The following is a 25,861-nucleotide window of genomic DNA, read 5'->3' as shown; positions in this document are numbered from 1 at the left end:
CTTTGTCTGATGAAGACCCCTTTGTCGGACCGATATCGGGGCAGGAGTTGCTCCCACCTGAGGGCCGATCGGACCCTTATTTTGCTCCCATTTCTAATGCTTCTCCGGTCGGTCCTCCTGGGTCGCTCGGATATCCGCTCAGCTTGAGCCTTCTGTCTGTTGCTCCACGAGCTTAGCTGCTCTTGCCTTTATTAGAGCGTCGAGTTTTTCCTGGGAGAGCCTCACGGTGAGGTCGTCCAGCTTCATCCATCTCTTCCGCTCGGATGCAGGAGCGTTCCCACAGACGGCGCCAATTTGATCCTGTCCGAATGCTGAGTCGACGGACGCTGGGAACGCGGCGCTCTCCTCTATCTCCAACCAGCTGCTCCAAACTCCGGCGAACCTGCACAGAAGTCGGGCCGGGGAGGGGTCCCCGGCGATGACCCTCCGACGCTCAAGTCAGGCAAGTGGATAGCGAAGAAATAGCTCTGAATCTCGGAGAATGCGTACCTCCGGCGAAGTCTGCGGGCTCTTATATAGAGCTCTGAGGAGGCTGATGCACATATACCGAGGCACACACGTGTCCTCAGCCCATACCCCAGTATGGGCTTGTTAGATGAGCTTGCCTGACCCCTTACTGCTACAGTCCTAGCACGTCTCTGATGGGACAGTGAGTCCATGCCCTAAGATCCTGCGTATCACCTGCTGTCAGAAGATGTTTCTGTCCTTGTCTTTTCTTACTCCATGCCGAACGTCCGACCGGTCAGCGGTTTCCTCGCGTCCGACCGGTCGGCGGTTGCTCGCGTCCGGCCGGTCGGATGTGCTGATACGCTCGGGAGCTTCCTGGTCATGTGCTCTGGACTGTTCGCAGTGTTGATACTTTATTCCTTCGGCCGAGCGGGACCTCCGCTCGGCACTACTATACTGTTCATCATGAGCATCGGAACCCCGACTCCCCGCCGGGGTGTATTGCTTCCGCTCGGAAGCTTCAGCCGGTCGTCACCATCATTATCCGCTCGGCCAAGCTTCTGGTTGGCCTTTTTCCTTTCCACCTCCACGTGGCGTTGACTTTGCTAAAAAGGGGGGTCCCCCATTCTTCCCGCCGGATCAAATAAAGAGAGAGAAAGTGTGATGAGAGATTGAGTAGAGAAAGTATGATGAGAAAATGTGATGAAAGAGAAAGTGTAATGAGAAAAAATTGAAGAGAGGGAAAGTGTGATGAGAGAAAATGATGAGAGAGAGTGTGATAGAAGGGAATAAAGAGAGAGAAAGTATGATGAGAGAAAATATAGAGAGAGAGTATGGTAAGAGAGATTGAGGTGAAAGAAAGAATGATGAGAGAGAAAGTATGATGAATAAATGAGGAGATAATGAAGAGAGAGAAAATAATGAGAGAAAGAGTGTGATGAGAGAGAATATAGAGAGAAAATGGTAGAGAATGTGTGAGGAGAGAGAGTGTGATAGAAGAGAATGGAGAAAGAGAAAGTGTGATGAGATAAAATATAGAGTATGGTAAGAGAGATTGAGGTGAGAGAAAGAATGATGAGAGAGAAAGTATGATGAAAATGAGGAGAGAATGAAGAGAGAGAAAATAATGAGAGAGTGTGTGTGATGAGAGAGAATACAGAGAGAAATTAAATGATAGAAAATATGTGACGAGAGAAAATAAGGAGAGAGAAAGTATGCTGAGAGATAAAATGTGATGATAAAATGAGGAGAGAGAAAGTATGATGAGAGAGAACAATGAGAGAAAGTGAAATGAAAGAAAAATTGAATAAATATACAAGGGTATTTTCGTCCAAAACTTAATTCTTATTCCCATTCCATCAAAACCCAAGGGAGGGGGTGAGTTTCATCCATTTAGTTTCATTCCAAAATCCTAATTCCATTGCCATTAACCAAACACAAGGTTTGAGAATGAATCCATTCCCTCATTCCCAAACCTCTAAACCAAACGCTACCTTAAATTTGTTTTTCGGTTTAAAAATTTTATTATACTTACTATTATAACTTAACCCTAAACCTAATGGTAAAATCCCACTAGTTAAAAACAATATTTAAAAAAAAAATGTACAGTCGTGGATGAAGTCCGGAGCCTAGTTTGTAGAATCGTAATCCTATGCGGTATTGATTTGGAGTTAGAATTGGATCGAGTGAGATCGGATCGTAGAAATGTACGATCCCATAAAAAAAATTTTAAAAAATAATTTAATATTTGAGAGGATGATGAAATATTAAATTAATTTATATTTGATTAAAATTATCTTTAAATAAAATAAAATAAAATTATTAATAATATTAATGGTATGAAAATACATAGAACAAATAAATATAATTTATTTATAATTTTTAAAATTTAAAATAAATTTATATATTTTAATAGGATAACTTGAATAAAATTTAAAAAAAAATCTATTTAAACTATCTCGTTTAAGTTAGGTTAGGGGTTGATTAAATCAATTAATGAAAATTTTAATTAGAAAACCTAAACTTTATAAAACTCACTGTGCCGTTACTTTGCCCTTTCTCTCCTCACCCGATCGCCGCTGCTCCCTTCAGTCGCTACCGCTGCCGGCCATTGCCTGCGCCTTCCCCTCTTCCCCATCCAAGCCGCCTGCGCCTTCCCCTCTTCCCCATCACAAGCCGCCAGTGGCCGACGCCTTCCCCATCTTAAGTCGCCGACGCCTTCCCCCCTTCCCATTGCAAGATGTAGTCCACCTCCGCACCATCGGCGTCATCCCACTGACGAGGACGCCTCCGTTGTCGCTGCCCGCCAACGAGGATCCTTCTGCTGTCGTCGCCGGCCGCCCGCCGTCCGCCGACGAGGATGCTGTCTCCGCTGTTCCAGTTGGGTGTGAAATCGTTTGTAACGTGAATCGATACGATTTCATCGATTCTATACGATTTCAACGAGTTTGTTTCGATTCTACTGCAAACTTCGATCTCAATCGATCCCGGATCGATTCACTGCTTCCGGATCGTAGGATCACGATCCTGATGGTGTGTGTATATATATATATCACTCTCTTGTAAAATCGATTCAAACTTGTTGGACCTTATCCTTGTCCATATCAAGTAACGAGCAAAACCACACAAATATGAAATACATAGCACCCATCCCTAAAATTGCCCACCCGCTTTTCTCTCGGAGATGGCCACCGTTGCGCTGCAATCGCCGCCTTCGATGCTCCGCAGCCGCCGCTCCTTGACCTGCTTCCGTCCGCCTTCAGCGAGGCAGCACCTCAGTAATCGCGTCCGAAGCTCCGCCGATGCCGGGTCGGATCTTGTGGCGGAGAAGGACACAGCGTCGTCTCTTTCCGAAGATAGGCCTGTGGGAACTCAGAAACGGTCCTCATCTCTCATCTCCGCCGCAAACGTCCAGAAGGCTATTAGAGGCCTCGGTCTGTACTCTCAAAATCTTTGCATGCCAGTATGTTTTCTTCTTTTCCCCATCTCTGAATAAACACTGAGTATTTTTTTTCCTTTGTTTTTCCTTTGTTGGTGAATAAACTGACAGCGATAACTGACGCGGACCATTACGGAAGGCTTGGCATCAGTAGGAAGTCATCCTATGATCAGGTGTGTGAGCTTCAATTTGCTATTATGATTCTGTTGTTGCACGAAGAAAATTTGTGGGAACGGAGTAATGCTAGCCTCCACCGCCTACTTCTCAGCTTCTTCAATAATTTTGCAGGCCGTTTTTGAATCCTTTTCGACCAATAATTTTATTGTCTTTTCTTCATGCATGCTTCAGACCTCATCCGAGGCCTGCCAGTTCCACGTCCATATGATACTGTTGGGTTGATGGAATGCATCAAACTTGTTATGGGAACACCTTGATTGTAAATTAGTCTGCTGATACTTAATCATGCATGAGTGCTTCAGACCCGCCTGCCAGTTCCACGTTCAAATGGTACCGTCGGGTTGATGGAATGCATCGAATTTATCACAAAAACACCTTCTTGATTCAGTAATGCATAAATATTCAGTTTGAAGAATCCAACATGTCTTTTTCTAGGTGTTAGGCAACTGATTGCATGTTCCTCCACCGGACTTGTTGAATGCGTCACACACACTAAGCTGTAATTTGAAAATTCTTGTAGATACTATTCGTGTTCCTCCAATTCCATATGGATTAGCAAATTGTTGCAAATAATGAATTCAAGAGAAGTCCATTTTCTTTGGTGTCTCTACTTAGGTTCTTGGAAATCCACCCCAAAGAATCTTTCATCTAAGCTCGACTGAATGGATTTCCAAATTCCATGCAAAAAATCGACAATCACTCACTACCTGGAGGATTGACTACAGTTTGTTAGGACAATTGTGGTTGCTTTATTAAGAAGAGAGGTATCTTCTACATCTTTCCTCAATAGAACACCTTCCAGAGCAAGCTCAAACTGGTTCAATACATTTCTAGATAAAACTCCACACTAGGTTCTTCCTGTCCTCTGCTTGTTTGCCCGAGCAGATCCAATCATATTTTTATCTGACTGTGTTGATGTTCTTACTGCAACATTTCCACAGTGTTATGTCTTTCCCATTACCTTTTTCTGGCGCCTTCAAATTTCCAACTGCTGTTAGATAAGAATTTATGGAACAACAATGAATTCTACCTTCCTTCTACTCCTGCAGCTTTGGACACTTTTGTCTCCATAAGTTTATGTAGGATGGTCTTGGTAATGTATTTGAGGATAATGGTCTCATCCTCAACCCATCAATCTTTCCAAAAGTTGATCGATCTCCCATCTTTCCTACTTTCTAGGCCATACCTCCCTCAATTTGCAACTCTCATACAGGCTCTACCATAATTACAAGCCCACATAGGCTCTGCCATAATTTTGAGTCTAACGTTGACACCTTGAGAACATTAGTAGGACCTCTTTGACAATAATTTCTGTTCAATACTAGCAATCATAAACTATCTCTTAGCAATGAGAAAATATATCTTGCCAAGGAACACCTATTAAGGTTTTCTCTTCTTCCTCAACCAATCCTTTAAAAAAATCCTATGATTTGGCTATCTTCTCCAACTTCTTGAGATGGGTCTTTTTTGTCTTAAATTGGTCACCCCAGACAAAGCTTTTTAATTCTTCTCTAGTTCTATGTAGACTAATTTAGGAAGTTTCCACACGTACATTTGGAGTGATGAGATTGTAGGCAACACTGCTAATCCTTTCAACCACTGAAATAGCTCCGCTGCCTATGCCTAGAGCTTTCTCCTTTCCTTCCCTATAATCTTGATATGGTGCTCTCTGAACAATGTCCACTTGCCACGTTGACACCCAAATACCTTTTCATTTGGTTTATGGTTTTGAAATCACAAGGATCTTTAGCTTTCGTGTATGTGATTAAGAACATTCTTAGAGAAGATAGTTTTTGATTTTGTTGGATTGACCTTGAGTTCCAAGGTCAAATTAAAACATAAAATATCTACAGATTGTTTTCCATCTATTCTTTATTCTCTTCATCAGGTTGGCTTCTTCCTTACTCAGGATTGCCTATGAGTAACATTCTAGATATAATAAAAACATACGATGATAATAAGTATCCTTGTTGGATCCTCCTTGAAGGGCTAATGCATAGGATTTATCATCATTCTATAGACATTGGAATGAGGGATCTCCACACATTATTATTGTATAGCTAATGCATAGGATTTATCATCATTCTATAGCTAGTTCCTTGGATTTGTCTGTAGTTTCACCAAAATCTGAAAATGGTTGGAATGAAACCTAGGAAGCACAAAGCACTTAGCTTCATGTGCATTCCTAGCTCGTGTCTCTTTCTGTTTCTGCTGCACCAATGGCATCAACATGCATGGGAGTATTTCCCTGCTTTTCAATTTGCATTTCCTCTCTGGAAGAAAACTTCCCTAGTTTGACACAGCGCTGCTCACCTTCCTATTATTTTTTCCGTCATGAGTTTCCTTCTGCCTTGATTCTTGAGTTAGGATAAGATTCAATATTGTGCCCAGAAGACCCGACAACGGAAACACACTTCATGGAGGCTTTCATATTAGATAATGTACACCTTTTGGAGTTTGAAACCATTGATCAGGCTACAGTTGAGGTCTACTTCTACACACAATGTAACATAATGCCTCCTTGAAGTCTTGTTTATGAAGTGGTTAATCTCGACTGTTTTCCTGATGTGATCCATGAGGAAAAGACACTTGTTGTGGTATTCTGCTGGTAACATGGGAATGGTGATCGACATCACTGACCTATCCATTTATGAATTCCAATATAGTGATCCAGGATCCCCCATGGACCGCTGAGGAGCAAATGGTTCTGCTCCACCATTGAGGAAACTTCACAATATAGAATATGTCTTATATGAAAGAGAGTGACTTCCCCTTTCATTCTCACATACTCACAACATGATTTCAAATAGTTGAACCCAATCTTCCTTTGCGGAACCTTGATTATGAGGAACTTATTCTATTATGCACACAAACTATGGACTTTTTCTCATGGTAAGTTGATTAATGCCTGGTTTGGATTGATTTTCTCTTCCTAATCTGATCCTCCCTTGCCTAGAGGTTTTGCTCATACATGTCCATATCCATGTCCTCTCTTTTCACCAATGTGGCATTCATGAAGGAGAGACTCCTGCTTCACCCATGGTATCCCCTTCGTTTGTTGTCTCACTGTTAACACCATCCAACTTTTTTGCTTTTTTTTATGCTTCTGGTCAATGCCTTTTTCTTCCATTCAGACCTCACCCTCCACCATTTTCTTCATTGCCTTCACCCATGACGTTTTATTGACCTAAAATGATGGCTTCTAGGAAATTTATGAGATCTCATCTATCTTGGGATTTTTTTTTTCTTGGAGTTCCTATTCTTTTCAGTTTTGCATTGCTTTCCATAATTTGTAATGACTGCAGGCAATTTTGGTTCTAAAATTTATGCATATTGGTAAGAATATAATCATGTAAAAGCTCAGGGTTTTGAGATAAGTGATCGACCTATCAAATTAAAAGGAAAATTAGGAGTTTTTCTGCAAGTTGGTTAACATGTTCATACCCCATATAGAACAAAAATGTGTACAGTAATCTTTTTCTCAACACCTTGAGTTTTTTGGGATAAGTGAACAGCTATGTGAATTTAACATATTATTTGTTCATGTTAATCATATGTAGATGTTTAATTCTATATCAAGGTGACATATTCCTTCACTTCCACACTGATAAGTTTTTCTCCTGGCTTCAGATTAAGGTTGCATATGAAAACAAGTGCGAGGAGTTGATGAATAAAGGATTGGACGAAGCAGAAAAAATGGAAGAACTAGAACTTTTGAAGGTTTCTCTGGATTATGAGATTTCATAAATTAGATTTAGTTTTCTTGTGACATCTTTTGCTGATTTGCATGCGTTGGAAGGAATCATATGATATACTATCATCTGAAGAGGAAAGAAGGCTATATGACTGGAGTTTGGTTAGAAGTGAGAAACCAGATAGATATGTGTGGCCATTCGAGGTAGACAGAATTAAACTTTCAACAGAACCACCTCCAGCACAGGTATGTTCCATTTTACAAACAACACTGTATATAGGGACCATAAAATTAGAGTTCTCTAACTGAAAATTGATAGTACACTTCTGAAATTTTCAAAAATTCTTCAATGTGTTACCTCATCTCTCATTTTTTTAAAATATTTTTTTTTTCAACCATTAGTATTTAGTCCTTTCTAGTAGTATATGTAATGTAGTAAATAGGTTTTATAATTTTAGAAGTTTTAGTTTTGTGGGTTTTAACATTATGCTTATCATTTTACTACCCATAGCAACTTGTTAGATGTTTGCTATATACTGTGTTGTTATTGGGTTTTAACATTATGCATTTCTACTGTATTTTTATTTTAGATTTAATTTTTTCTATTGTGCTATTCTCCTCCTCTAGCGCTATACTTGGTCTCACAACTGGAAGTCACTCTATATAAGCATTGGATGATTTTTTTTTTTCATGATATATGAGCATGAAATAGTAATCTATATTCTAAAGTTATTACAACAACAACCAAGCCTTATCCCACTAGATGAGGTCAGCTATATTCCAAAGTTATTATGGCAAAAAAAAAAAAACTAAAGGCCTATGGAAGGCTTCTTCTAAGAGTCGTTGATAAAACTTCTCTAGTTCTCTATTATACTCTTATTGTGGCATATATTGTAGATAAGTTATTTCGTGTATGATGTTTCTCCACGTCTTGAAGAAGTTTAATAGTGGGATTGCGAGAGTGATCCATCTAACATATCACACAGGATATGAGTGGAACCCAAGGTTTGATCATGTAAAAACAAGCTTGTTAGCATTGCACAATTCATCCTTGATTTCTATTCTATTTCTGCAGCGTTTTTATTCAGACAATAACAAATATAACCATCATTAAAATTTAAAAGATCCTGACTTGCACTTTCCTTCTGATCAAATGCCCTTAGTTTCCTTCAGCTAGATGATTGCTCACAATTCACTGAGTTCCTTCAGCTCATCAAAGTTTCTTCATCCTTCCAGAACGTCTTTGTTTGGCCCCAGAACATTTTTGCCCCACAACATTACAACCAACAGAACCGACCACTTCCTATAACAAATTCACCATTCGTGTTGGACTTGTGCTAAGCCTCTCATTCTAGATCATATAAAATCCATCTCCCTACCTCCCTGAGAAAATCTCATTTCTGTGGAAGTTGTTGCTATGAAGAAACCTTATCTAGTTATTGCCTGAGTTACTGGGTATTTTGGAAAAGTAGTTAACATGTGGGATAAAATAAAATTTTCTCTATTAATCTGGCGATGCAAAGATGTTAGTTCTTAATAGGATGAGTATTGTCCCATTGTTTAATTTCATTTTGCTAAAGTTAAATACTGCAGGCTTGCTATACATCCCTTCGAATCAACATCCATGAAAATTAAGAACTCATGTTTGTTTGTGTGATTTGATGATTCAGGAGCCCGAAGATGTTGGTCCTACAAGGCTTGTTGGATATTTTTTCTTAGCATGGTTGATTCTGTCTGTTGCTTTATCTGTAACCATCAACAGATGAGATAAGCCTTCCTTCATTGTATTGAAAAACATGCTAGTTACATTCAACAAACGCAGTTCCTTAAAATATGAGATTAATGTATCTTCACTGTATCAATGAAAGGTTTGTTTTTTCTTGGAAAATAAGTTTTACTAGAAAGGGCAATACCCTCATATCTTCTCTCTAGTAACTAGTAAGAAGATACTTTGGCTGTGAACACTAGAAGACTTTTTATTCTTGTGATTCTTCTCAATTGAAGATCCTTCTGTTAATGAATCTGATGACTTGGTAATTTTAATTTTAAACATGCTCTTTTCTTGCGATGTTAACCTGGGATCATTATTTGACATTGATATTGTAGGTGAAATAAATAAAGTGGGTTAGAGTTCATCATACACCAGAGAAGGTCAAGTGGGGTTTTATATTTGTGTATATCTCTAACTCCATTAAATCTTGTATTTTGCAAGAGTAGTTGATTTATTTTATTTTAAGATTTCCTTTTATTTACTACCCCTCTGGTGACACCACACGTTCTACAGAACTTTACATCTTGTGGGCAAAAATCAATAAAATTTCTAATTTATGGTGTTTGCAATTTAAAATAAATTTTCTTCATTTCTAGAATATAAAACACATTGTCGAGTGCAAGGCATCTTACTTTTCATTGATGACAATAATGCTTTCATTCTCCGCATCATAATTATTGTCCCTATGGGATGTAGGGATTTATTATAATGGGTAGAAATTAATTTCTGGAAGGTGATCGCAGTGATAAAAGTCCTCTAATCTCTTAGCTATTTAAATTATTTTCGTAATTTATCTTTTTTTCATATAACATAATGATAGACTATGAAAGATATATTAGATGAGCGTAATCAATTTTTTTTTTTTTTGCTACAACAATGATATCATAATCATTACCTCCATATATTAGTGCAGTTGATATCTATATAGATAATTGTTCTAATAGGTTTTGGAGTCAATTTTCAATAGGTATAAAATATCTAATTAGATGTCTGACCTTTCTCATACAAAGGGTCGTTGTATTAGGGTAAATGTCTTTCGTGTTTTATCTCCCTCTAGAAAGTGTAGGGATGCTCCGCGCGACCGTTAAGGTAACAATTTCATCTTTTACTCTAATGACATCATAATTATTGTATTATCACAAATTGAATATTTTGAATGATTTCTAAGAGTATCCATAATCCACCTTTATTATAACATTCATCACCTTATCAAAAAAATATGGAGTTCATTGACACATACTTATTATAACAACATATTTTTTTTTATCAACATTCCTTTTAACATTAATCCTCATTATTTATGAGTATCACAATCCATTGGAGCATTATAAAATTATATCATATTAAATAAATAAGTTTTAAATAGGTTTTAAAATATTTAAATTATTATTATTATTTTTAATAATAATCTTCTTTTTAAAGAATAATTTTACTATTTTTAAAAAATAATATTAATTTTTTTAAAATATATTTATTACGGTTAAAGATGAGAGAAGGATGAATCCCTCTTAATATTTTTTTCACTCATAATGGAGAGGAGTGGGGTGTTAAGTAGATATTATAATTTCTATTTACGATTTTTAATCTTTAGCACCTAGTTTTTGCCATGAACTTTCACTTTGTAATTTTTCCATTTTAGTGGCATTGCCTTCGTTTAATTGAGTTCGACAAAAATTTTTGATGTGTCCTATTTTGCAGCACCTAATATTTGAAGACATTATTTCAAATAATATTAGAAATCTTTTCTTTTTTTCCACGAGAGCACTTTTGTCTCTTTGTTTTTTCCATATAAACATTAGCAATTTGCCTAGCTAGTGGTTGTTATGATGATAATAAATTCTTTAATCCTCCAAAGAGTTTTGTTGAGCCCACATTCATTGTATTAAGTAATGAAAGAGATATATTTGGACTTCAATCCCAACTAATATTTCTCCTTTAGAATTGATTCTTTTAAACTGAAAGGATTTTTTTTTGAAAAAATATTTTTGATTTAAAGTCAAAAGTGTTTTTCTGGTTCCACAGGAAGAACAATTAATCACTAATACCATACCGACGGCTGGTTTTCTGCTGCTGTTTTATTTTATTTTATTTAATTTTGTTTTATTTTCTCTCAAAACCACCATCAAAAAACAAAGGGAAGAATCTGAAGTTTTCTTTAGGTTTTACAATGTGCAGAAGGGAGGAGTTGGCAGAATTCCTAGATTGTTTTCGTATTCATAGCAACCTAACCATGTGCAATTTAACTAATCATGGTTTAAACATTTCTGGTGTGTAGAAATTATTAATCTTTGAATTAAATTGACAAAAAATTGGCATTTTAATCTATCTCCCCATTTCGTGCCTTATTATAAGCATCAAAAAATTTAAGATGCCTCTTAATTTCAACTCATTAGAACTGTGTGTGTCTCGTAGTCAGCAAAATAACTCAACTACGGGCAAGAAGCTCCAGGAAGAACAAAATGATCAGATGTTAGGCGGCGGTGAAATCTTGATAAGTCAAGCTAGACAGTAGTGAAATCAAAATTGATCAGATAATAAATAATGATGAAGTTCTGATAAGTTAATATTAACTAGATGTTAGGCGATGGAGAAGTCTCGATATATCAAGGTTGATCGAATACTAGACAATAGAGAAGTTTTGATAGATTAAGGTCGATTGAATGCTAAGTAATGGAAAAGTTTCGATAGGTTAAGGTTGATCAGATGTTAAATAATGAAAAAATCTTGACAGGTCAAGATTGATCAGATGATAGGCAACAGTGAAATCTTAGCATGCAAAAATTGATCGGATATTAAGAAAAGGAAATCTCATCATGTCAAAATTAACCAAATGCTAAGCAAAAGAATTTTAATAGGTTGAGATCAATCGGATAAAGGCAAATTGAGAATTCAACCTCTGTAAGACTGAAACAGAGGTATTAGTCAACTATCACGGGAGTAGCAATCAATTGATAATTCCAAAATCTTGAGTTCGGGGTTTTAGGGGATTTAAAGGGGTTTGTAGTACATTTGTTGGGTATAATCAATTGAAAGATGAAACTGTTGGAGCAAACAAGGAATTTTTGGGTTGATTCAAATAACTTCACTATTGTTGCAATAGTAGATTAATATAGTATATCAATCAATTGTTGTGGTCAATGCTACGTTGGAAGAGCCATTCTTCAGGTGTAACTTTTGAATTCTAGAAGAATAATCAACTAATGATAACAAACAATCAACTGTTGGGTATTTCGAGTCATGACTTGAAAGTTTATAAAAGAGGGATTTCAGATGTCAAGTCTTGAAGATGTTAGGACACTTCGGGAGCTAGAGGGGGATGAATAACTTCTTGTGCTTCTTCTATAATGATTTGCAGTGGATACTCGAATTAAAGACTACACAACGCTAACACCTCTGATTTACTTGGCATCCACCTCCTTGAGATGATTAATCTAAGGAACCACACAGTGCACACACTCCACTATGCAAAACACTTCTTGGAAATAATCCAGAGGTGAAGAAACCTTATACAAGCTCAAATGCAAGAAATGCAATAACAAATGCAAATTAGTTTATAAAAGAAATCGAAAACTATTACGAGGAACCTTGTTTTACTTACTCTTTTCTTGCTTTGATTTAACCTCTTGTTGACTCAGAAATACAATAGCATTTTACTCTGAATTGTCCAAGAACCAGCAACTAAGATGTGTGTGAGCGTTGCGTTCGTAATGTCCACAAAAATCCTTTTCTAGGGTTCTTCGACGCTTCCTAATCGATTAAACTTTTTCCTAATTGATTGTCACACCATCCGACCGTTTGAACACCCGTAGAATGACTTTTTTTTTTTGAATCCTAGTCGATTGGTGAGTCATCTCAATCGATTCAGAAGGCTTTAATCGATTACCCAATTGATTCCCTAAGCTTATGTTCTCTCGCGAAAATCTTTAATCGATTATCTCAATTGATTAGCAAAGTCTTAATTGATTGCCTAATCGATTCCAAACCCTACTGTGATTCATGAACTTCTCCCAATCAATTAACTTGGGTTGAATCGATTGACCAATCGATTCCTCAAGTCTCTATGCTTCTCACGATAAACCGCTCTTAATCGATTAGCAAATTGCCCAATCAATTAAGATCTTACTAATCGATCAACCTAGTCAATTAACATGGCCAGAATTGATTACCCCAATCAATTCTGGCACCTTCATGAAAAATACCAGTCTAATGGATTACCCAATCGATTAGTCACGCCCCAATCGATTCCCTAATCAATTAACCAACTCTAACTCACTTGATTCGAGTCTAGGGTTCTCCTTGCCCAAAATCTAGTCAACTGTGACATGCTGAGTCTTTTTCACTAAGTGTTCGATCAACCTTTGACTCACTTAAACTTTCTCTTGTGCTAACTTTCCATTAGACTTCCAATCACCAAGTACGGTCTTCCTTGACGCACTTGGATTTTTTTTCCTTACCTAACCATAGTTAGGACTTTCCTTTTGCCAATGTGCGATCATCTTTGACTCACTTGGACTTTTCTTTGCTAATGTGTTATCCTCCTTGATCCACTTGAGCTTTCCTTTGCCAACGTGCGGTCCTCTTTGACCCACTTAGGTTTTCCTTTGTCTAACTGCAGTTAGGACTTTCTTTTATAGTCATCCAGCTTGATCCACATAGATTTTTCTTTGTCTAACTGCAGTTAGGATTTCACCTTGCCTAATCTCCAATTATGACTTTACCTTTGCCTAACCCTCGAGTTATGTCTTTACCTTGCCTAACCTTCAGTATCTGGTCTTCCATGACTTACTTGACTTCTATATCATATATTGTCAATTATCTGGTCAATCTTGGCCTAGTTGATCTCTTCTCATATATTGTTCAAACATCAAAACTCAAGCGTGAATCCACTCGAGCTTAGTCAAATTGGTCAACTTTGACCCGAGGATGATTGCACCAATAATTTCCCAATAGAAGACTTTGAAGGGATCCAAGTGGTGGCCTGCTTGATTTTTTTATTTATCTCTCTACAGATGATTGTGGAGTTGACCGTGTAAGAAGTCTGAGATCAGTGTATGACCTTTTATAGAAAATTGAAGACTTTAAGTGTAACACCCATAGGGTACCTAGCAAGATTTTAGATATTTTTATCATGAATAAAAATAGGTCTTAGGTAAACATTAGCCAAAAATAAAATGGAAATAAAAAGATACAAGACCTAGGACTTGAACCTTGGATCTCTCACTAAATACATGAATAAGTTAACCAATAGACCAAGAGTAATTATTGTTAGAAAGGAGAGGGAAATCATAGTTAAAGGTAAGGAAGTGAAGGCTCTCTTCACTTAGAAGGAGAAGTTGGAGTTGCCTTCTTCCTCTCAAGAAAAAGATGAGCCTTGCTTCTTCTTTTTCATTAAGAGTGAGTAAAAGAAAGGAGAAGGAAAAGTACATTTTCCCTTCCTCCTCTCATGTAGAATAAAAAGGGAAATTAAAGAAGAGATTTCATTTTTCTCCTCTTTCTCCTCCCTCCTTCTCTTCACCGTGACCAAGCCTTCTCCCCACCTCCATTGCCGAAACTCAAACCAAAAGAGGGATCCTCTTTAGGAAGGCTCCACAATCAAGATTACTTCCCTAAGGAAATCAAACACAAGGAGGTAAGTATCCCCTCACCTGTGGTACAAGTCGTTTACGAAATTTCCGTAAGGATTAGAATGCTTGAAAATAAAAATAAAAGAAAAGAAACTCATGCTCATGAATCTCATTATGTTATGATATGAACTTAGTTAAAGATTTATGTTGGAGGTTGTTTAAAGCTTGATCTTCTTCTTTATATGTTTCGGCCATGAATATTCTAGGGCTTTAAGAAGCTTAAAAATCTAGTCTAACATGCTTATGGACTTCTTTATGATATGATATGAACTTGGCTAAGTATTCATGTTTATATGTTGCTTGGAAATTTTATTTCCTTCATTGTAAAGGTTCGGCCATGATGGATTTAGGGTTTCAAGAAGCTTAAAACCTAATCTAACATGCTTATAGACTCCCTTATGATATGATAAGAACTTGGCTAAGTATTCATGTTTATATGTTGTTTGGAAATTTTATTTCCTTCATTGTAAAGGTTCGGCCATGATGGATTTAGGGTTTCAAGAAGCTTAAAACCTAATCTAACATGCTTATAGACTCCCTTATGATATGATAAGAACTTGGCTAAGTATTCATGTTTATATGTTGCTTGGAAATTTTATTTCCTTCATTGTAAAGGTTCGGCCATGACGGATTTAGGGTTTCAAGAAGCTTAAAACCTAATCTAACAAGCTTATAGACTCCCTTATGATATGATAAGAACTTGGCTAGGTATTCATGTTGGTATGTTGCTTGGAATTTATTTTCCTTTCCTTGAAGTTTCGGCCATGACAGATTTTAGGGTTTCAAGAAGCTTAAAACCTAATTTAACATGCTCATAGACTTCTTTATGATATGATATGAACTTGGCTAGGTATTCATGTTTGTATGTTGCTTAGAAGTTTATTTCCTTTTCTTGAAGTTTCGGCCATGATAGATGTTAGGGTTTCAAGAAGCTTAAAACCTAATCTAACATGCTTATAGACTTCCTTATGATATGATATGAACTTGGCTAAATATTTATGTTGTATGTTGCTCAACAAAAATTTAAAGATAATTTCCTTCATTGTAAGGGTTCGACCATGATTACATTTTAGGGTTCAAGGAAGTCTAAATTTAAAGCCTAGCATGCACATGAATCTTCTCATGATATGATATGAATGTAATTCAATATTCATGCTTGTATGTTGTTAGAGCTTACTTTTCCCTTCATGAACTTTCGGCCATGACTATATTCTAGGGTTCAAGGAGGTTTAAATTTAAACTTAGAAAGCTCATGGATCCCCTTATGATATGATATGGAGTTAGGTTGGTATTCTTATGCTTGTATAGAACTTAGTTTCATGTTCTTAAAGGTTCGGCCACAACTAAGTTAAAAGGCCTAGGAAGCTTAGAACCTAAATTTTTTATGCTCATGATATTTTATAGTTTATGATTTGAAATTTATCTAAGGTTCACAAGCTTCTATGATGTTGTAATCTAGAACCAAGCATGGTGACTTTCGGCCACCATATGAAATTAGGGTTAGAGACCCAATTATGATTTTGCTAGATGTCTCACATACTAGGATATGAATTAGGAGATGCTAGTAAATGTTTTCCCTGTATGATTATGTTTTCCTATGATGCATTATATGCTTATTTAAGTATGCTTATGAACTATGCATGATGATGACTCTTATGATGTGTTTTATGCTTGAGTATGCATGCTTTATGATAAGACAAGTAACATGTCATTTATGTATGCTTATGAATTATGCATGAAATGATTCTTATGATGGCTATGTACCCAAGCATGTATGATTTCAAATATGTTGCATGCTCATTTACGTAAACTTATGAACCAGGCATGAAAATGATTTTTATGATGGCTATGTGCCCAAGTATGTATGTCTTATGATATGATAAGAAAATGGCTAAGAGTTGCTTCCCTTAAGTTGGGATTAAAAGCACTCTTCATGTTAAGACAAGAGCATGACATTAATGTTGATATGATATGATAGTTATGATGATATGATATGCATGACATGTATTTTACTTTGTATGGCTTGTACCAAGGGTGGACTCCATAAGCGCCCCTAGACCGACGGACTATGAACGGGTCTAGTAAAAAGGGATGAGCTCCTTAGTACGCCCCTAGGCCGACAGACTATGAACGGGTCTAGATCCCTAGTAGGTTCGGGGCTAGCTACCCTGTCCTAGGGATTGCGCGCATTTATGTATGTATGTGGTACAAGCCGGACCCTCATGATGATGATATTATGTTTAAGTATCAAAAGATATGTTTAAAGACATCTTTCACTTGACATGACATATGTTTTAAAAAGACATTCTGCATGATGCACCCATTCATGATATGATATGTTTTTTTATGAATTATATAACATGACGTTATGCCATACCCTTTTGACTTATAGGACATGATGTTATGAGATGTTTTGTCTACGATTCATATGACCTGATGATATGTTATGCTTCTATGATTCACATTACATGATGCCTTTAATTATGATATGTTAAGAGTATGATGTTTCCTTAATGATATGATATGATAGGAGACTATGTTCACATGATATAATGTTAGATGATTATGTCTCCATTGTTATATGCTTATATGACTATGCTATGAAATACGGTTTTTTTTGTGAGTATGAAAGGATTTTACTGAGCCTGTGTGCTCATAACTTACTTTCCTTGTACCACAGATAAAGGCAAGGAATGGATGATCTAAGGGAGCTGCAGGAGAGGCAAGGAAATGTGTGTGGCAGTGGCTCGGCTAAGACAAATAAAGACCTGCTTATGTTATTTTTTTTTTGTTATGACTGACATGAACCAAGTGTATTATGTTACATTTCATTATGACTTCATGATATTTCCACTGCTTTACGTTACTATAAACAAATTTTAAATATGCATGTGTATCCTGGAATAGTTAAGTAAGTAAGTAGCCCCGTCCCTTTAGTAGCAGGGAGGGCGGGCGTTACATTAAGTGAAACTATTATTATATTCTAGACCTTCAAGATATAATCCAAAGTAACAAAAAAAGGTCTAGATATAATCCAAAGTAACAAAAAAAAATATATTGAAAGTAAAGATTCTTCCTTATTATAAAATAAGTATTTCATTTGCATTCTCTTATTCTTTATTCTAGCTGTGCATTTATTTGTGTTCCTTTTTATTTAGAGAAAAAATTTCTACAAGTATGTTATAATTGGAGTTTGAATCATAAATATCTAAATGACAATCTAGATGTCTTATTATGACATTATAATCCCGGAGACTTAAGAATATTGTAAGTAGAGTTGACTTAAGGTAGCAGTTATATGCGTATATGAACTACATCTCCATGATTTGGTAGTCTTACAATGAAATAAGACATCTTACCCTTTTAAATTATTTAGGATTAAATGTCCACTCCATATGTGATTTATTTGATCGATGATGAAGAACACTCGACATGAACAAATCACGATCTCTTTTATTATAATCTTAGCCTGACATTTTGAAAAATGAGACACTTGTCTCTATAATCCCAACTATTGTGGACAAGACCGCTAAAGTAGGAATTTTTTTGGGATGTGCAGGAAAGGGATTTCTATTGATCAACTATTTTAAGCTGTCACTAGCATCTACAATGCAAGAGGTGAAGTTTAAGATTTATAATTACAAGAGTCGTATTAAATTTTTTTTTTTTTTAAGATGGTACTTGTAATTAATGATAAAATAGTATTATATTATGATTTATGACTTATAATATCGAGAGTTATATGATTTGTAATATAGAATCCATACAAAAATTATAAAGAGATTTTTTTATGAGTATTTTCTGATTTATTTTGATGATTAATGAAAAAATTCTATAGGACCAGATCGATTGCTCCAAGTCCGATATTATGCATCATTTTTTTTTTTTATAAATGACTTAAATTGCTTCGGGGCAATGATGCAATAGATAGATCATTAGGGATATAAAGTTTGAATCTTAGTTGGGGCACATTATAAGGGATTTTTTCTTCGGTAAAAAATAGATCTAAGAATGTTGGTCATTTAGATGTACCTTCATGAAAAATTTATATAAAATTATATCTATCATTGCCTAAAATTAATTAGTTCGCAAAATTAAATATCCACTGTGAACTAACAAATAATAAAGGACTTAAATTGAAAATGATTACTTTTTCCGTTTTATTTTTATTCTATAACCTCATGAGACAATACTTTTGTACCATAAATGTTATTGATCACGGTGGTAAAAAATAAATATGTTTATCCCCGCGTCTCCGTCAATCCGTATAAATGTCATTGATCATACAGAGTTGAAAAGTTGTTAAAGCAGCTTTGATCAAAATGCCTACATTAAGCATAAGTTTTTGAAATTTTACATGACCTAAAATTGATTACGTGTGAAACAGATTGCGTCGTAGACAAGGCGGAAATGACCTAAATTGAATCGTCGCCCTTTAATAGATCCAACTCTCAGTTTTGTTTTTAAATTAATTTTAATATATTTGACAAGACACAAAGTCAAAAGTAATTAAATTTATTTATTCTAAAGTAATTATCGACAGTTATATGATTTGTAATATAGAATCTATATAAAAAATTATAAAAAGATTGTTTGATGAACACTTTCTGATTTATTTTGATTGATAAAAAATTTCTAAAAGATCAAATCAATTGCTCCAAGTCTGATGTTATCTAGTGCATCATTTTTTTTTATAAACGACTTAAATTGCTCCGGGGTAATGATGCAATAATTAGATCATAGGGATATAAAATTTGAATCTTTGTTAGGGATTTTTTTTCTCCGGTAAAAAGTAGGTTTAAGAATATTGGTCATCTAGATGTATCTTCATGAGCACTTTTTGATATATTCTAATTGACGATGAAAAATTTATATAAAACTAGAACAATCATCCCCTAAAATTAATTAGTTCGTAAAATTAAATATCCAGTGTGAACTAACAAATAATAAAGAACCTAAATTGAAAATGATTATTTCTCCATTACATTTTTCTTCTATAACCTCATGAGGCAATACTTTTGTACCATTAAATGTCATTGATCACGCAGAGTTGAAAAGTTGTTAAAGCAGCTTTGATCAAAATGCCTACATTAAGCATAAGTTTTTGAAATTTTACATGACCTAAAATTGATTAGGTGTGAAACAGATTGCGTCGTAGAACAAGGCGGAAATGACCTAAATTGAATAGTCGCCCTTTAATAGATCCAACTCTCAGTTTAGTTTTAAATTAATTTTAATATATTTGACAAGACACAAACTCAAAAGTAATCAAGTTTATTTATTCTAAAGTAATTAGATTTATTAATTTATAAAATTAAATGTGCATTTGGTCTCCTCTTCTAGATTTGCGGTTTCGTAGCAACTCATTTATAAAAGTCGTGTCGTCCCATTTTCCAACCATAGTTTAAAACGACCCTTGATTGACGATTCCTCCCGTTCCCACCCACAACATTTGAAGACTCCTTAATTTTAGAAAAGATTTATTAGAAAAAATACTTAGAAAATGAACCCGATTATTCCGGCAAGCATTCGGTGCCAATTCAACAACTACTTCTTTCTCTCCAAACCCACGGTCTCCTTTTTATGCAAACAGCCAATCAACAACCACCCTTTTCAATCTATGTTCTCTTTCTTTTTTTAAAGAAGAAAAAAAAAAGAAAAAATAAAAGAAAGAAAGTGCGAGGCAACGTGAATTCAGTGTAGATGCCACCCAAACACGCAACGAATCAATCGCCACGCGTTAATTTTAATTTGCATTGCAGCGCTGAGCTATAAATTAATCAAACAGATATCAGAAGAACAACAGCAAGAAGAAGAAGAGGAAGAAGAAGAAGAAGAAGAAGCAGCTGCTGCCATGGTGCTGTCTAAGACCGCGTCTCAAACCGACGTCTCTGTTCACTCCACCTTCGCCTCTCGCTACGTCCGCGATGCACTCCCAAGGTAGAATTATATATTGAAGATCTATATGATATGGAATTAATCTATTTATATGGAGCAGATTTCGGATGCCGGAGAATTCGATACCGAAGGAGGCAGCCTATCAGATCATCAACGACGAGCTGATGCTGGACGGGAACCCGCGGCTGAACCTCGCCTCCTTCGTCACGACGTGGATGGAGCCGGAGTGCGACAAGCTCATGATGGCCGCCATTAACAAGAACTACGTCGACATGGACGAGTATCCCGTCACCACTGAGCTCCAGGTATATTATATATATACGTACGTGAAGTTCTGCGTGACTGCCTTCGATCGACTCTCCGAACAATTAATTAACTAACTGAATTCGAGTCTTCAGAACCGATGCGTGAACATGATTGCTCATCTGTTCAATGCTCCTCTGGGCGAGTCGGAGACTGCGATCGGCGTCGGCACGGTCGGTTCCTCGGAAGCCATAATGCTCGCCGGATTGGCCTTCAAGCGGAAATGGCAGAACAAGAGGAAGGCGGAAGGAAAGCCCTATGACAAGCCCAACATCGTCACCGGCGCCAACGTCCAGGTCTGCTGGGAGAAGTTCGCGAGGTACTTCGAGGTGGAACTGAAGGAAGTGAAATTGAGAGACGGGTACTACGTCATGGACCCGGAGAAGGCAGTGGAACTGGTGGATGAGAACACCATCTGCGTCGCCGCCATCCTCGGATCCACCCTCAATGGAGAATTCGAAGATGTGAAGCTTCTCAACCACCTCTTGACGGAAAAGAACAATAAAACAGGGTATGCATGCATATCTATCAATTTGATTTCCTGATTCGCTAGCTAGTTAGCTAATTCATTGAGGATCGGATCGGATCGAAGGTGGGAGACGCCGATCCACGTCGACGCGGCGAGCGGAGGGTTTATCGCGCCGTTCCTGTACCCGGAACTGGAGTGGGATTTCCGGCTGCCGCTGGTGAAGAGCATCAACGTGAGCGGCCACAAATACGGGCTGGTCTACGCCGGAATTGGGTGGGTCATCTGGCGGAACAAGGCCGACCTCCCCGAAGAGCTCATCTTCCACATCAACTACCTCGGCGCCGATCAGCCCACCTTCACTCTCAACTTCTCCAAAGGTAACCGACGCAACGCTCGATCGATCCTGCATTTTTCATCTTGATTGCTGCCCGGTTTGATACATAAATCTATGTATAGGATCTAGCCAAGTCATTGCTCAATATTACCAGTTAATTCGCTTGGGATTCGAGGTAAGCGACTCATCATCAAGCTTCAATATTAGTCGTCTTAGATCTTAATCCCCTTTTTGATCATCACTCTGCTAATCGGCGTGAGCTGCCTCTGTTGCAATCAGGGCTACAAGAACGTGATGGAGAACTGTCAGGAGAACGCGATGGTGCTGAAGCAGGGGTTGGAGCGGACGGGGCGGTTCAACATCGTGTCCAAGGACGACGGCGTGCCGCTGGTAGCCTTCTCCCTCAAGGACCGCAGCCGTCACAGCGAATTCCAGGTCTCCGACTACCTCCGCCGCTTCGGCTGGATCGTGCCGGCGTACACCATGCCGCCCGACGCGGAGCACGTCACCGTGCTCCGCGTCGTCGTGCGCGAAGACTTTAGCCGCACCCTCGCGGAGCGGCTGGTGTTCGACGTGGAGAAGGTCCTGCACGAACTCGACGCGCTGCCGCCCAAGCTGGCGCCGCCCGTGGCGGTGAAGGCCACGGAGGTCGGTGGCCACAGAGATTGCAGAAACGGGAAGAAGACGGAACTGGAGACGCAGAGGTCGGTGACTCATGCTTGGAAGAAGTTCGTGCTGGCAAAGAAGAACACCAACCTCGTCTGCTAATTATTTGTCACAGAGCTTTATAAATTTTTTCCTGTTAGTCGTGTGCTAATTTGAGGCGTAAGATTTGGCATAATCAATTATGTGAGGCCACTGTATGAATCCAATTCCAATCTACTGCAATACAATAGATTTTCTCCCTAATCTCCACCGAGCTCGATCGCCGGATCGTTCATCTCTGCATCTCTAATATCCTGCTGAAATCACGTGTGTGTGGGAGTTTCCCATCGTGAGTTTCGTGGTCTGACATAACTCAGTCCAGATTCCCACTTGGTACTCAGTAACTCGAGCACTGCACAGTCAGCTTGAGATTCGACTAGCTCAGGTAGTCGGTAGCTCTACACTTGCTCAGTTCAGGCACTAGATAGCTCGACAATCGGATAGCTCGGGTACTCAGCATCTCGGCACTTGGCCAACTCAGCTCAACTAGTGTTTAGCCAGCTCGAGCACTCAGCTAGCTCGACACTTGGCAGCTGGACTCAACTAGACACTCGGACAACTTAGGCATTTTGCTAGCTCAGCATTCGGACAGTTTGGCACACAACCAATTATACTCAGATTCAAGGTTGACCCTATATTTTGAAGGATCCGGTGAAAAAAAAAAGACCTTTTATATGGATATAAAAAATAATAAAATAATAATTTTGATCAAAATTATTCCATGGGCGGCCAAACTTGTTATATTGACCTAAACTAGTAAAATTGAGATTTGTAAATCTTATTTGTGAAATTTAGGCTGGTTAAAGATTTAAAAAAAAAATGAAAAACTCAGAATAGGTGCCTAGAGAATTTAAAATTTCTATTTATTTTAGATTCATATAAATTTATGTGGGTCCAAAAAAGGAAAACATGTGTCAACGATCAAGAGATAAAACTACAGTTATAGGAAAATGAAAACACATTTACAGGAAGACAATTAGACAAAGCAGAGTATAGATTGCAACTTAACTTAAGATTTTAAAAAAGGTTATTATTCTAGTGGGATTATGGAACTGTGATTTTTTTTATGTCTACCGGTTTAGGTGATGGATTAGCTCGAAAAAGGATTTATTATTATTATTATTATTATTATTATTATTATTATTATGAATGAGTGAATGGTTCAAGTGAGTTTAGATGGTATTTAAGACTTTCTTACAACTTAGATGGCGTTTGGTTCTCTCTTAGGAATTGGTATGAAAATGGATATCATAGTATTGTGGAATGGAAATGGGTATGAGCTTGGGTATTATTCCTAAAAATAATGTTTGGTTAATTGAATATTTTCAATCGGAATGAACTTAAATTTCCTTTTTTACCCTTAGAGGAAAATAAGAGAAAAAATTAGATGGAAGATAAAGTTGAATGTGAGAGAAACATATGATGAGAGAGAATGATGAGAGAGAAAGTGTGATGGGAAAAAATGAAGAGAGGGAAAGTGTGATGAGAGAAAATGAGGAGAGAGAGCGTGATAGAAGAGATTGAGAAGAGAAAAAGTATGATGAGATAGAAAGTGTGTTGAGAGAGAAAGAGTGATGGGAAAAAATGAAGAGAGAGAAAGTGTGATGAAAGAAAATGAGAGATTGAGAGAAAGTATGATGAGAAAATGTGATAAGAGAGAAAGTGTGATGGGAAAAAAATGAAGATAGAGAAAGTGTGATGGGAAAAAAATGAAGAGAGAGAAAGTGTGATGGAAGAGAATGAAGAGAGAGAAAGTGTGACGAGAGAAAATATGGAGAAAGAGTATAGTAAGAGAGATTGAGAAGACAGAAAGTATGAGGAGAGAATGAAGAAAGAGAAAATAATGAGAGAAAGAGTGTGATGAGAAAGAATACAGAGAGAAAATGGTAGAGAATGTGTAATCAGAGAGAATGAGGAAAGAGAGTGTGATGGAAGGGAATGAAGAGAGAGAAAGTGTGATGAGATAAAATATGGAGAGAGAATATGGTAAGAGAGATTGATGAGAGAAAAAATATGATGAGAGAGAAAGTATGATGAAAAAATGAGGAGAGAATGAAGAGAGAGAAAATAATGAGAGAGTGTGTATAATGAGAGATAATACAGAAAGAAAATGGTAGAGAATATGTGATGAGAGAAAATAAGGAGAGAGAAAGTATGTTGAGCGAGAAAATGTGATGATAGAATGAGGAGAGAGAAAGTATGATGAGAGAGAATAAGGTGAGAGAGTGAAATGAAAGTAAAATTGAACAAATATACTAAGAGTATTTTCGTCCAAAACTTAATTCTTATTCCCATTCCATCAAAACCCAAGGGAGGGGGTGAGTTTCATCCATACCCAAATTTTTAGATTTCATTCCAAAATCTTGATTCCATTCCCATCAACCAAACACAAGGTTTGAAAATGAATCTATTCCCTCATTCCCAAACTTCTAAACCAAACGCTTAGTGTGTACCCTAAAGAAAAATGCATAAAGGCTGGAGCACCGCAGAGAGAAAAATGAAAAGCACAATTTAAGATGTAAGCATTTTATCTAACATTTTTTTCTTTCTTTATTTCATAATTACGGAAAAAAAACAAGTAGAATGCAAGCGTGAAAAACTTAGATAAATCCCGCCAAATAATCCGTTCATGCGAGGTCGGAGAAGAAGTTTAATTTGGAGAAGAAGATTACCTTAGGTCCTCAGCTTTCTTGTTCGGTGAAGAAGTCTGGTGAAAGCTGTTGGTGCAGGTTGTACTAACGGTATAACTCAGCTTTTGATGAATGACAAAGTAAGTTAAGCTAGATTTATTATGATCTAACGAACTAACTAAGTGTGCAAGAGAAGTCAAGATAAGTCGACAGGCTAACCGGATATCTGACAAGAAATTCAGATAGGTTGACGAGATGACCGGATAGCTAGTACGAAGTCCAGATAGGTCGACGGGATGACCAGATATCTAGCACGAAGTCCAGTTAGGTCAACGACCTGATCGGACAGCTGGCACGAAGTCCAGACAAATCGACGGGCTGACCGGATGTCTGGCAAAGCGGTAAGTTAAGGTAAGTCACTCGAGGGGAGTGACTTGGTGAGGACGCATTCCCCGTTTGAGGGAATAGTAGGCGTCGATCAAACTTAGATCCATTTCAAAAATCAAAGTTAAGATCTTGACTAGATTCTAGTCTCGAGGAGACAGAATCTAATAACTACTCTATTTGTTATACTGTGCTAACTTTGTTTTGCGGGGTAGTATAATTTTTATTTGCCTCGGACTAACTTTTTCTTTATGGAAAAAGGGTTGCTGGAAAAGGGGGTCCGGGCGCACGGAAGGGATCCGGGCGCACGGAAGGGATCCGGGCACCCGGAACTGGTCTGGGCGCCCGGAATGCCCGAAGCTTATCTCATCACCAGCATGGAGCGCATTGATTGGTTGGTCGACGTCACGGTCTAGGCGCCCGGAACTACTTATATAAGCAATCTTCCACCAAGAGCTAAACACAACTTCTTCTACGATTACTCTAT

General features: G+C 37.4%; 2 protein-coding genes across 2 annotated transcripts; both read left to right on the top strand.

The window, feature by feature from the left end:
• Window positions 1-2,499: 2,499 nt before the first annotated feature.
• LOC121986093 (NAD(P)H-quinone oxidoreductase subunit U, chloroplastic-like) lies at window positions 2,500-9,144 on the top strand. Its single transcript, XM_042539896.1, has 5 exons — window positions 2,500-3,380; window positions 3,497-3,558; window positions 7,193-7,282; window positions 7,362-7,502; window positions 8,927-9,144. Exons 1-5 carry the CDS (start codon window positions 3,131-3,133, stop codon window positions 9,020-9,022), a joined length of 639 nt encoding a protein of 212 aa, XP_042395830.1. The 5' UTR covers window positions 2,500-3,130; the 3' UTR covers window positions 9,023-9,144.
• Window positions 9,145-20,433: 11,289 nt separating this feature from the next.
• On the top strand, window positions 20,434-22,564 carry LOC121986092 (glutamate decarboxylase-like). Its single transcript, XM_042539895.1, has 6 exons — window positions 20,434-20,591; window positions 20,650-20,854; window positions 20,948-21,363; window positions 21,445-21,698; window positions 21,778-21,830; window positions 21,935-22,564. The coding sequence occupies exons 1-6, from the start codon at window positions 20,506-20,508 to the stop codon at window positions 22,421-22,423; spliced, it is 1,503 nt and encodes a 500-aa protein (XP_042395829.1). The 5' UTR covers window positions 20,434-20,505; the 3' UTR covers window positions 22,424-22,564.
• The last annotated feature ends 3,297 nt before the right edge of the window (window positions 22,565-25,861 follow it).

Source organism: Zingiber officinale, chromosome 5B (genome assembly GCF_018446385.1).
Source record: "Zingiber officinale cultivar Zhangliang chromosome 5B, Zo_v1.1, whole genome shotgun sequence".
Taxonomy (NCBI): Eukaryota; Viridiplantae; Streptophyta; class Magnoliopsida; order Zingiberales; family Zingiberaceae; genus Zingiber; species Zingiber officinale.
The sequence above is the reverse complement of the archived record's forward strand: the minus strand, read 5'-3'. Positions and strand labels throughout refer to the sequence as shown.

Coding starts and splice junctions, on each gene's coding strand:
- LOC121986093 (XM_042539896.1), top strand. CDS start 3,131: ATGGCCACCGTTGCGCTGCAATCGCCGCCTTCGATGCTCCGCAGCCGC. Junction 3,381..3,496: donor GAAGGCTATTAGAGGCCTCG/GTCTGTACTCTC, acceptor ATAAACTGACAG/CGATAACTGACGCGGACCAT. Junction 7,503..8,926: donor CAGAACCACCTCCAGCACAG/GTATGTTCCATT, acceptor TTGATGATTCAG/GAGCCCGAAGATGTTGGTCC.
- LOC121986092 (XM_042539895.1), top strand. CDS start 20,506: ATGGTGCTGTCTAAGACCGCGTCTCAAACCGACGTCTCTGTTCACTCC. Junction 21,364..21,444: donor GAAAAGAACAATAAAACAGG/GTATGCATGCAT, acceptor ATCGGATCGAAG/GTGGGAGACGCCGATCCACG. Junction 21,831..21,934: donor TAATTCGCTTGGGATTCGAG/GTAAGCGACTCA, acceptor TGTTGCAATCAG/GGCTACAAGAACGTGATGGA.